General features: G+C 31.4%; 1 protein-coding gene and 1 non-coding gene across 2 annotated transcripts; one reads left to right on the top strand and one right to left on the bottom strand.

Annotated features, from left to right (window-relative positions):
* Window positions 1-282: 282 nt before the first annotated feature.
* Window positions 283-6192, top strand: LOC130813248 (fructose-bisphosphate aldolase 3, chloroplastic). The gene is made up of 6 exons (XM_057679040.1): window positions 283-739; window positions 2174-2443; window positions 2575-2684; window positions 2788-2878; window positions 4145-4414; window positions 5763-6192. Exons 1-6 carry the CDS (start codon window positions 554-556, stop codon window positions 6039-6041), a joined length of 1206 nt encoding a protein of 401 aa, XP_057535023.1. The 5' UTR covers window positions 283-553; the 3' UTR covers window positions 6042-6192.
* Window positions 6193-7717: 1525 nt separating this feature from the next.
* TRNAL-CAA (transfer RNA leucine (anticodon CAA)) lies at window positions 7718-7801 on the bottom strand. Its single transcript has one exon. It is a non-coding gene; the product is annotated as a tRNA-Leu (tRNA).
* Between the last annotated feature and the right edge of the window lie 4724 nt (window positions 7802-12525).

The raw sequence follows: 12525 nt of genomic DNA, 5'->3' as shown, positions 1-12525 counted from the left end.
TCTCGGTATGCATTAAGAATATTGTAAGTATGCATATCAAATATTTTTCGGTGGACATTAAGTATATTATAAGTAAGCATTAAGAATAATGCAAGTACACATTAAATATACAGTAAGTGGACATTAACCTTTAATAGGTTAGACCTGAGAGACCGTCTTTCAAAAGACCGACTGATTTTTTATTATATATAGTTAAAAATATTAAAAATTAAAATAATATATTATAGTACATGAAAAGTGAAATATGCAACTACTTAACATGTTACATGTGTAGAGTATTTACTCTAAAATTAATAAGTTGTCTTCGTGATTCCTGGTGCTTGTAGTTCCCACCAACCAAGTACCAAACCATAGCATTATTTTCACTTTTGATCTCGCAGTCGCGGACTTTCCTAGAAAACTGCTCCCTCAACTTTTTATTCATCCCTCGCAACTTTTTCATTGCCAATTTGCTGTATCTCTTATTAAACCCTCTTCTATTCTGGTGGCTGCTCCTTTTCCGATCTCTCACTACCACAATTACACCACACACAAAGTACAAAAGCAGGCATTAATGGCGACTTCAAGCTTAGTCAAGTTAAACGCAGCGTCTTCACAATGGATCGGCCAACAATCGTTCACTCAACGCAACGCATTATCATCACCATCTTCCTCTGTCGCGTGTCCAATTCGTCGAGTTTCCCTTCCTGTTGTTCGAGCTTCCGCTTCTTCTTATGTCGATGAACTCGTCAAAACTGCTGTATTTCCTTTTCTTTTTGCTTCTATTTGGATCCGTATTTTTATTTGATTATTTGAATTTGGATTTTTTTTATTCTTGTTTTGGATGATCCGATAAATTTCACACGATTTTTATGGATTTATTATTTTCTTTGTTTTTTTGGAGTTTTATTTGATTAATTGTTACAGTGTGTTTTATGTGCGATGTTTTTGTGAAATTGAGATCCGCTGTTTTATTTGATTATTCAAATTTTGATTTTTTTCTTGCCATGGATGATCCGATCAATATATTTTTGATAGTTTTCGGCTTTACTTGTTGTCACCCTTGCAGTTTTGTTTGATTAATTGCCTTCAGTATTTTTTTATTTCGTGTAGTGCTATTAATTTGAAAAAGGTAGAGATTTTCGTTTTCAGTGGAATTCGGAGAAGTCACTTTCAATAAAGGAATTGCTTGTTTTACTAAAATGTCGTGATCTGCTTGTTGATGAGTGGTGGGCGCATTTTATGAGGGAATGTTTTAAGGTCAATTTATGACTATAAGTTCGAATTAGTTAAAGAGAAAGAGGCAGGTTTGGAGACGTAGATGTGGATAATAAAGGCGAAGTAAATTAAACTTTTTGTGGATATTTTGGTTCTTCTCATTGTCATATCTATTTTTATGTGGCTTTGGTTGGTTGTGGTGTGAGCACAAAATTGAACCTTTACTCTAACTCGTTCTACTTATCTGTGTTAAATGTGGGTTGATGATTTCGAATAAAAAAATTTGATCTTCGTACCTTGCTATAATCCAATGTAAGGAATGTTTCGAGATAAGAAGTAGGTTGGTAGTTTTATGTTATAATTATGAAAACAACAATATTGCATTTGTCCCAATGGTATTAAAGTAGCCTCCCGTCTAGCCAGGGTAAGGGGGTTAGATTCACACTTGACACAACCTACCTTTGCACAAGAAAAATGTTGCTTCTGGTTGCTTCCTTGATTGCATACAAATCTGCCACTTCACAAATATAACAATTTTACATGGTTTAATGGATCATTTTACTTGTCTATTATAATCTAAAACCCAGTAACCATGGCTGTTTACTCAATTGGAATTGGACAATGCTACTTTATTTATATAATAGTGGAATATGGTATGTTAACATGTTTGTATGTTGATGCTAAATGGAATTCATAGTATAAGAAATGCAGTAAATAGAGCTCCATGGAGGGTGATTAAGAGAATAGACGTAGTTGGTGAGATCATGTTTGCTGAAATTCGTAGCTTTAATCATAGCAATGATGCTGGTCCAACAAATTAGAGAAGGCTTTGATCTGATCTGAATTTCCTTTTTTTGGAAAAATTCTTATGATTTGTTGTGTGATCCTTGCTAAAACTATATGATGGTTTTTTGTGTAGCAGTCATGTCTTTGACTTTGATCCAACTGTTTTTGTTGCTTTCTTTTGGCACTGCAGAAAACCATTGCCTCCCCTGGACGTGGTATCCTTGCCATTGATGAATCTAATGCTACTTGTGGTAAGAGGTTGGCATCCATTGGCCTTGATAACACAGAAGCCAATCGCCAGGCATACAGGCAGCTTCTTCTTACAACTCCTGGCCTGGGCAAATATATTTCTGGTGCTATTCTTTTTGAGGAGACACTTTACCAGTCTACAAAAGATGGAAAGAAGTTTGTGGAGTGTCTACGTGATGCAAACATTGTACCTGGCATCAAAGTTGATAAGGTATGTAGACGGAAGAAATTGTTTTGTATGCAACATATTCCAGCTTCTCTTCTGTTGAATAGCTGGTGCTCAGCAATGTTTTTTTATTTTATTTATTTCATTTTTATGGTTCTCTTTCTTCTTCCTTGCAGGGTTTGTCTCCATTGCCTGGGTCAAATAACGAATCTTGGTGCCAAGGTTTAGATGGTTTGGCATCTAGATCTGCTGAGTACTATAAGCAGGGTGCTCGTTTTGCGAAATGGTGAGTCTCCATTGCCTGAGATCTTTTTATTATTTCCCTGGCTGTTTTTTTGCCTATCTTTCGTATCTATCTTGACATTTCTTGTTTGGGTGTACATATATAGGCGTACAGTTGTTAGTGTTCCATGCGGACCTTCTGCTTTGGCTGTCAAAGAAGCTGCATGGGGACTTGCTCGTTATGCTGCTATTTCCCAGGTATCAAAAATCTGCCTGTTGTGTTTTTGGTGTCTTTTAAGTAAGTTAAAACTATGTACGTTTTTCAATGCTGCATTAAATTTAATCTCAAAAAAAAAATGCTGCATTAATTTTATCAAATCAATTCAACATCCATAGAGAATTTTTTTTTTGTTGCTTTTCAAGTTTATGGCCTTTTCTTAATACAAGACTTTAACTGTGTTCCTTTGAGAAGTATTAATTATGCTTTATGCAGCTAAAGTTACAGTAGTTCTGCTCATTTAGGCAGTTTGAATTTCTTGCTTGTCAATCAGAACACGTTGGTTTTGGACTTTGGATGACACAAGGTTGCTTATTGTTAGAAAGTTTATACTCTGTAATTTAATTGTAGAATCGTTTAAAAGTTTGTACCTTTTATTCTAGTTATAGACTTTTATGATGATAATGGTACCAAGTTTATTTGTAGTGTTATATTACTTGTATATTGTATAGGCTCTCATTTTTTGTCGTTGGTAATGAACTTCCATTTCAAAAGTATTTGCCCATAAACTATTCTGTAAATCCATTATTGTGACCACCCTTATTACCAGTTACCAATTGGGCAGTTAAATTGGTGTATACAATTTCTCTCATTTTAAGGTGACAATGGGTTTTTATCTCACCCTGCAAGCCCGCCTTTCAGTAGTATATCAGCAGAGGTCTCACTTTCACACAAGTAAAATTTTGAGGTGATTTTATGAGTCTAATTTGGTTGTTATTGGGCTGTATTTTTCCCCATATTTTGACATTGCACCTTGGCCACACCCAGTGTGGAACATATAGCTACAGGGCTTTACCTTGAAAGGAAAGTTTTCTGATGGCAATATTTAAACCTGTGATTGATTTATTTACTTGTTGCATGGTGAAAGGCATAGACTAGAGATTTGATGAGTTATGTTAAAGACTGAATTTATGGTAATAAAATTAGCGAGTTTCTCAAAGTCAACAACCTTTTTTACATTTTTTCTTCTCAATTTTTTATTATTTGAATGAACAACTAAAAATTTTCATGTTATCAATGCAAGTTGCGGCAACAAATCAAGCTTTAAGAGTAGGTTGCGAATTGTGATAATGTCTGTGTTTGCATTTTGCAAGGGATGTGTATCGAACTTTTGAACAATGTTTTTTTTACAGTCATGAGTTGATTGCTGCATTCAAACTAAGGAGAAAAGGGCTCATGATTAGTCAAGACTGGTCTTTTTGTATGTCAATTGACTTTGTTTACTTCGATACTTGTTTGTTCTTCAGGACAATGGCCTAGTGCCCATAGTGGAACCAGAAATTCTTCTTGATGGTGACCATCCAATAGAGAGGACACTTGATGTAGCAGAGCGGGTGTGGGCTGAAGTCTTTTACTATTTGGCTCAAAACAATGTTGTTTTTGAAGGAATTCTTCTTAAGCCCAGTATGGTTACCCCAGGAGCTGAGCACAAAGAGAAGGCTTCTCCTGAAACCATTGCAAAACACACTCTTCAAATGCTTAAGAGGAGAGTACCTCCAGCTGTTCCTGGAATTATGGTATGCCTCCTTGCTATTTTCTTTTATAATTGGTTTCTAAAGTAGGCATGTCTCAAATATCTTGTTGCTGACTATTTTGAAGGAAAGGGTATGGACAGTAAGGGAAGGAGAGTTGGATATTGGTTGGGTGGGGGGGGGGGGGGGGGAGAGGATTGCTCACTTATTTAGTACAATAGAACAGAAAGAAAGTAGTTTAAGATTGTGAACCGAATAACGGGCAATTAGCAATTTGAAGCTTCTAAAAAATGACTACAAGGATGTCTGCGCACAGTAGGTTTGAGAACTCGATTTCAAATTTGTAAATATGTAGATGTTGATGTCTGAATAGGATGATTGAAGGGCTACAAGGTAAAACCCAACTTATGGAGTATTATTTTAGATGTTGAACAGTTGAAGTATAAGCGGTTTATATTATTCAAAAGAACCTGTGTTGACTATGGGTCCCATGTGATTGACCCAATTAATTTACGAATCTTTCCTTCATATTCACCCAAAGTGAATGGCTGAAGTGCAAGTATGTTAATCTGGTATTTAAATCATGAACTTGAGATGAAATGAAATATTCGACCACATATTTAAGTTTGTTGGAGGGTCTGGGGCTATAATTCTGAACATGCGAATGGGAAGAGAGCAAAATGAGTAGCCATAGAATAAATATTAAAGGTATGAGTAAACGAAAAATTAAGTGTACATTGAAAGGGTGAATTGTTTTCATAGTGGGAATTAATTGTTCATTATAGAAGGATCTAGCTGGGGAAAATTATATTACTTCGGTTTTACTCCATCCTCTTCTTTTAAAATTACAGTAGTCTTCATTTGTTTTATTTGTTTCATGCATCTTACCGTTCATATGATTTCTATTAAGAAAGTTTAGAGGATCCTTTATCTCGTTTCCCTATTTTAATCTAACTGTTTTCCAATTCTCTTTTCCCCTAATCCAAAACAAGCTGCCGGTTTTTAATTACTTCATGGAATCAACTATTAATTTACATCACATGTGTTCTTGATTTATAATACTTAATCAAATGCCAAGACTCTGTCGTGTGGTTAGTCGCGTAAAGTATGCAAATGGCATGATCTGTTTATGAGTTGCTGCTTGGTATTTCTGTTTCATGTGTCTACATTTGTTGTACTGGGAGTTATTAAACGGTTACTTTTTCATCCGCCTTTTTTTTTCCCATATATTCTTTTCCACTTCTTGGTCCAACTAAATAAGATTTCATGTATAACTGCAGAAGTAGAATATTTTGGCTATCCCATGATTGTGTTCCCAGTTTCTTCTATTACAATCTGGTTGATTCTTATCACGTGAAGTCCAAAGTATGACAATTGTTTTCCTGTGTTCTAGTTTTTGTCTGGCGGTCAATCAGAAGTAGAAGCGACCTTGAACCTCAATGCAATGAACCAAAGTCCCAACCCATGGCATGTGTCGTTCTCGTATGCTCGTGCACTACAAAACAGTGTTCTTAAGACATGGCAGGGACGTCCAGAGAATGTAGAAGCTGCCCAGAAAGCTCTTTTGGTGCGTGCCAAGGCAAATTCCCTTGCTCAACTTGGGAAGTACTCTGCCGAAGGGGAGAATGAAGAAGCAAAGAAGGATATGTTCGTGAAGGGTTACACTTACTAAGGCTAGACTCTAGAGCTTGCGGCACTTGTTATTGTTCCATTGTTTAAAGGTTTATGTTATTTCTCCCCAATAATATGATATGATTTTGGAGAGAAAGGGAGTCCCGTTTCAATCTAGTTGGTGAGTTGGTTTTCTTCTCTGTTTGTGATGTGTGGGAGCAAAAGGCTATTTGATGAACTTGTATAAGCTAAAGTTATCTTTGAGAATGTGGTAGTTACTAGTTAGCTTATGCGGAATAAAAATATAGACCGTACTTTTATTGACTATTTGAAGTTTTCGTTTCGATTAACAACAAACAATAACATAATGATATTTGCCGTTAAGGGTCAACTGAAAAATTTTTTTTTTTTTTTACGAGTTATAAAACTTAAAAGAGTGCTTACATCTATTCTCTCTAACCTAAATGTCACTACCTTGGCATCACCGGAATAATACGATGTTGTATGATCTTTGATTTTGGAAGGATAGTTTACTAACATTGAAAAGTTTCATGCCTTTACCATTTCATCATTTCGATTCAGGGTTTGGTATCTTCTGATCAAATAATAGACATTATTGGTAGAGAAAAGCAAATTTTTATCTTTAATTCTTGATCTATGACAAGTATAAATAACTTTTTCTGTTGGGATAAAGACTTTGATATTGATGTTGTGTTGCTAGCTTAAGGTGCACTGATATAGAATGATTAATGATCCATCTTGGAGTCAAGATTAACATAAAATCAAGGCAATGAGATCTCCAATTTGGTCTTTTTGAGGTTACACTGTTACACTAATGTTGTCACTTTTTATGATATTTTATACCACCGTTAGATCAAACCTTCTTAAGAATTTTGGAATCAAACAAGATAAATTTACACCCAATACTAGATAAGAAATGGCAATTCTAATTACTAATGAATATATGAAATACATATAAACATAAATTATGTAATTGAGTTCATTTTACTGCTAAATATTTATTTAATATGATGAATTTATTGTAGGACAATTGGGCTTACAAGGTTCAATATGAAGCACCCATACTTTATTAAATGACTATGTTTTATTCTATATTTTTGCTCTATAAAAATTTTGGAAAAATTATCTAGAATAATCTAATTTTTTTATGATTTTCCTATAATAATCTTACCTATTGATTAATCATGAATAATCCTAACTTTAGGGTATTTGACTAGGGTAAACTTAGGTAACCCGTTGACCAGCTATAACATGTTTTTTTTAAGAAAAAGATAAATTACAAATAAAATGTCAAAAAAAATATCAAAAAATGTTAAAAAAAATTTTAATTTTTTTTATCATTCAATTTTTTTTGTAAATTTTCAAAATTTGTCTCTAATTTTACATTATTTTCAATTTACTTTTTTGGTAAATTACCTATTATAGCAGGTCAATGGGTTACTTAAGTTTACTCTAGGAAAATATCCCTAAAGTTGGGATTATTCATGGTTAGTCAATAGGTGGGATTATTGTAGGAAAATCATAAAAATATTGGATTATTTTCCATAAACTTTTACATATAAAATTAATAAATAGCAAATCATATTATATAGAACAAAGAAAAAATCTCATAGACAATTGTATTAGAGTTTAACTAAAAATAAAATATGATTCAAAAATGTATTAGAATTTAATAAACAAAAAAAAATAAATAAAAATAAATATAAATATGAAAAATGTCAGAAGTGGGATTTGAACCCACGCCCTCGTTAGAGGACCAGAACTTGAGTCTGGCGCCTTAGACCACTCGGCCATCCTGACAGATTTGATATCTAGAATCCATCGCATTCATTTTATAATAGTAATAATTAGCTATATGAAATTTGAATAGGACAATTGAATAGGCCATAAATTGGCATACAGACAATGAAGTATATGGTTAAAATCTATGTACTATGTCATCCTCTGACACTTTTTTGTCTAATTAATCAACTTCACCTGACATTGCATTTATCTTATTCTCAACTTGTGAAAATTAATAATCAAATTTTATTTACTAGTATATCTTTTATTCTAAAATAATTAAATATATTTCATTTAATTCATCACTAATTTTAAGATAAAAGATAATACATTATATAGGCAAGAGAAAAATTAAAGAAAAGAATGATAATTTAATGGCAATTGTGAAAATAGTTGAATCTCATTAGAATATAAATAAGAAAAAAATTTACAAAATAAGAAAAAAAGATATTCGATATAAATATACCAAAAGAAAAAAATAAAATACTTCATATGAGTAAAATATGAGAGAGTATGTCTTTTCGCATTAAATTAGCAACAAATGTATAGCCCTCATTTTGTTTGATAAGATAAGATATTATTTCATCCGTTTCAATTTAATTGCAATATTGACAATACTTGTATTATTCACTTATCTCATTTAATTTGTAATTAATTTGTAATAAATAAGTTACAATATAGTCAAGTAAGATCTTGTTTGATTCGTCTCGATGAAAACATTATGAATATCAAAGTTTTATAATTTTCTATTATACATAATTATAAATTTTAAAGAGATGAAAATAATACTTTATTTATATAATATAGATGAAAGTCGAAACCAAGTAATTTAAGGGTGACCTAAAATATTTTTAATTTAGAAGTTTTTATATTACAACAATTAAGTGTATTTGATGATAATTTTTTCTTCTTTAATTTGTTTACAAAAATCATCTTGAAATATAAGTTTTTCTTATAGATTGATAAAAAAAAATAATAAAAATTAACACAGATTTTTCCTCTTAGGGTTGGAGCTAGTAGCTAGCATGTTAGGCAATAGGCACTATCTTTCTTTCCGTTGTTTCTAAATCCCCACATATATACCATTTTTATGCTAAATGTCATTTCTTGCACCCTTCGTATCCATTGCTAACCACAAATTGGTACATTACTTTTTATACCGACTGTTGTTTGCCCATTCTCATCAATTTTCTGGAGTTCATGACATCACATTCATTAAGAAGTTACTGTCTTGGTGTTTACTCTGTCTCTCCCTCTCAATTTGCATTTTCTTTTATTTTAGTTTGTTTTATTTATTTTACATTTTTTCTCTTTTCGGCAATACTTCAATTTCTTTTTTTAAATTCCATCGATAAACTTATTATCTATCTCTCTTCATTTTAGCCACTTATTTCTATCGTTCACTTGTTTTTTGTCTTATTTTCCAACCCAATTTCACTTTCCACTAAATTTCACCAAAAATGATTTAGGTGCATTCTCATAGGAAGAGAGAGAGTATAACTTTTAAGAGATAGAGCAAAATCAATGTGTATGTGGTGAGATAAATGTGTGGATAAGATTAAAAGATAACTTAAATGCGTACTGAAGATAATTAAAGTAGATCTGATCATGGGCGGCCCCGCCCGAAAAAGTGAGGGGTTTGGGTACCAAAATATGGCCCGATGGGCGGGTTTGGGCAGAAAATAAGTGGCCCGAAATTTTTTGGGACGGGTTTGGGATTGACGTTTGGCCCGCGGGCTGGCCCGACCCGACCCGCATCAAGTGGCGTCCATTTTCTTTGTGTTGAACATTAAAAGATTTCATGAATTTGCAGTCTCTCTTCTCTCATGAGTCATTTGAGAAAACAAAAACAGTGAAGGAGTATGTGATTGCTGGTTGGGCTCCAAAGCTGAATGCATGAATTCTTATAATCACTTGATAAGATGGTATTAATTAGTAAAAAAATAAAATGACAATACATTCTAATGGAAAGTATTTGACAAGGTTTATAATTATGCATATCATAATACTCTAATGGTTTCTTCAAAAAATTTAACCTATTAAAAACAACATTTTTTTAAAGATAATAATTTAGTTTTTATAATAATGTAATTCTCCTATTATATTTTTTGAAAATTAACACACAAATTTATTCTTATCAATATTTTAATTATGTATAAATAATATATAACATAGGCTCGCAAGTCTGCAAAAAAGCCCGCAAGCCCGCATATTACGGGTTTGGGCAGGAACTTTTAGGCCCGCACTTCGGCCCGGCACGACCCGCATCAATGGGCTGTTTTTTCCCACACGGCCCGGTGTTTGATCAGGTCTAAATTAAAGTATGAGTGTAGACAATACTCAAAAATAGATTTTTTTTATAAGTTAGCTAGTTATTACGGAAATATTTAATAAAAATTAATTATTAATTGTTGGCTATATATTAAAAAAAATAGTTAAAAGTCAAAAACCAATGAGATATTACTCGTATTGGAGTATTTTTTTTATTTTGGCTTGCATTTTCAACTAGTTAAAAGGCATGTACTGAATGCTTTTTGCTTGTTTGACCAATCAAACAGCCAAAAGACAATAGTCAGGCAAAATGTCATTTACCAAATACACTCGGCCACTACTAATATTTTTCTTCATCTCAACAAAAAAATAAAACTAACAGTCAAAGCTCTATTATATATTATATTCTCTATTACACCCCTCATATGAGAGCTCTTAAGGCTAAAAGTGTAGATGCAACACAAATCTTAATCAGACTTGGACTAATAATTATATTTGAAAAATAAGAGATAAATGAGATATATATATGACTTTAGTTTTTAATAGGATGTCTAAGAACAATACACAATAAAATACTTAAGTTAATTAATAGTCGAGGTCAATATATATGTTTTATATTTTTGATTTTTAACTTTTTTCTAATTAATCAATCAACAATCAACAACTAATTTTTATCCAACGCTTCATAATAATTGACTTATAATAAGTAACAACTAACAAATAGAATCAATCTCATAATTAATTAACAACCAACAACCAATGACCAACGAGCAAGTTTCAATCATTCACCCACAATGTCTTCTTCTTAAAGACTTGGCATGTTTGTAAGTAAGCAAAGTCAATATTTAAAAGAATCTAACATCTTATATTTTTCTCTTTGTAGGGGACTTGTATTTTATGATAGTACCTAGGATACCCCTATACGCCATATTTTTTTAAATTGTATCTTCGTGGTTGGGACTTAAGAATGCTATACTTAGGATCCCTTTTATTACACTCTTAAGTTTTCCTTTTTTTTTCTTTTAAAATAAAATAAGGTATAAAATGCAATTATGACAATGGCTAAAATAAGAACAGATCAGCGTATTCTGAAGATGGGGCTGAACCGCGCTGGTCGTGCCAACAAATTTACTTTACATTATGCACGTATGTACTTACTTATCCAATAATTATACTAATAATGCTCTCCCGTCTCAAAAGAAAAGTTAAAAAATGGTAGGTCTATTTTTTCAAAAATAAAAAAGAAAATATAAAAAAAAATAAAAAAAAAATAATAATACTCTCAGCCTTTAGGATTGTCTATAAAACTTAACAAATTCTCCTTGTAATTAATAATTTTAAAATTTTAAGAGAATCTAATATAGAAATTAAAAACCTATTAATATTTTATATGGTTATTTTAATTTTGCAGAAAGAATAAATAATAAATTAATAAAAAATATAATTAAATTCTTATGTTTTCAAAGTAAAAAAAAAATTACATTAAAAAATATAAGATTTTTTCTTACATACAACACTCAAAGCTGTATATATCATTTTCGAATAAAAGAGTAGCAATTTTTTAAAACACCAAGTATTATAAGTTCATCATGTTGCCAATATTGGTATAATCATAACACTAACACTATGTAGTTTGCTTCTGCACATATGATTGGTAGAATGCCACGAATTATTTTTTGAATAATTCTATTGTTCATATTTTGCAATCATTTTCACTAATTACACTTGTCATTTGAATATTTTTCTTAAAGTAAATATAATCGGTCAAATAAACCCTAATTTTATATGATAAAAAGGCATATAGGACATAAGTGGGACTAGAAAGGGTAATTATTTTGAATTTCTTAAAAAAAATGTTTTAAAGATCATAACAAACTCAATCAAAACTAGTTTGATGTAGAATTGAACGATGAGTTAGTTCTTATACTTCAATTTGATCTTGAATTGTATATGGATTTTCTGCAATATTTTGAAACAAAAGCTACTGTTGAAAAGTATTTATATTATATTGCTGGCTTTATAATTTGTATCCACCAAAATTTATATTTTGACTTTGAATTAATCACTTTTAAATTAAGATTTTAAAATTTTGCAATTTAGAAAAAAAGACTTACAAATTAAAAAATTCAGTGTCAACATGGTTTCCCACCACCATCGACTTTGACAACCAAACTTTTAAAAATTGAATAAATAAATTTACATGTCTATTTTTTGATAAAATAATATAATTAAATGCTAATTAAAGAGTAGAAGTTAATTATTGCTTTTTATATCCTTCCTAATTTGTCACTCCACCTTAAGAGCTTATACTTCAATTTGCATGATATAGTAAATTTAAAGGAACACACTTCTTTGTCTCGCTTATTTTACATAATTTTAAATTACAATACAATAACTTTATGGAAAAATTGAAATTAATGATTCAATATTTTACCTATCTATTGTAAATAACCATATGACTAATAATAGGG

This window comes from Amaranthus tricolor, chromosome 5, assembly GCF_026212465.1.
Source record: "Amaranthus tricolor cultivar Red isolate AtriRed21 chromosome 5, ASM2621246v1, whole genome shotgun sequence".
In the NCBI taxonomy this organism is placed as follows: domain Eukaryota; kingdom Viridiplantae; phylum Streptophyta; class Magnoliopsida; order Caryophyllales; family Amaranthaceae; genus Amaranthus; species Amaranthus tricolor.
This window is presented reverse-complemented; position numbering and strand designations above follow the sequence as displayed.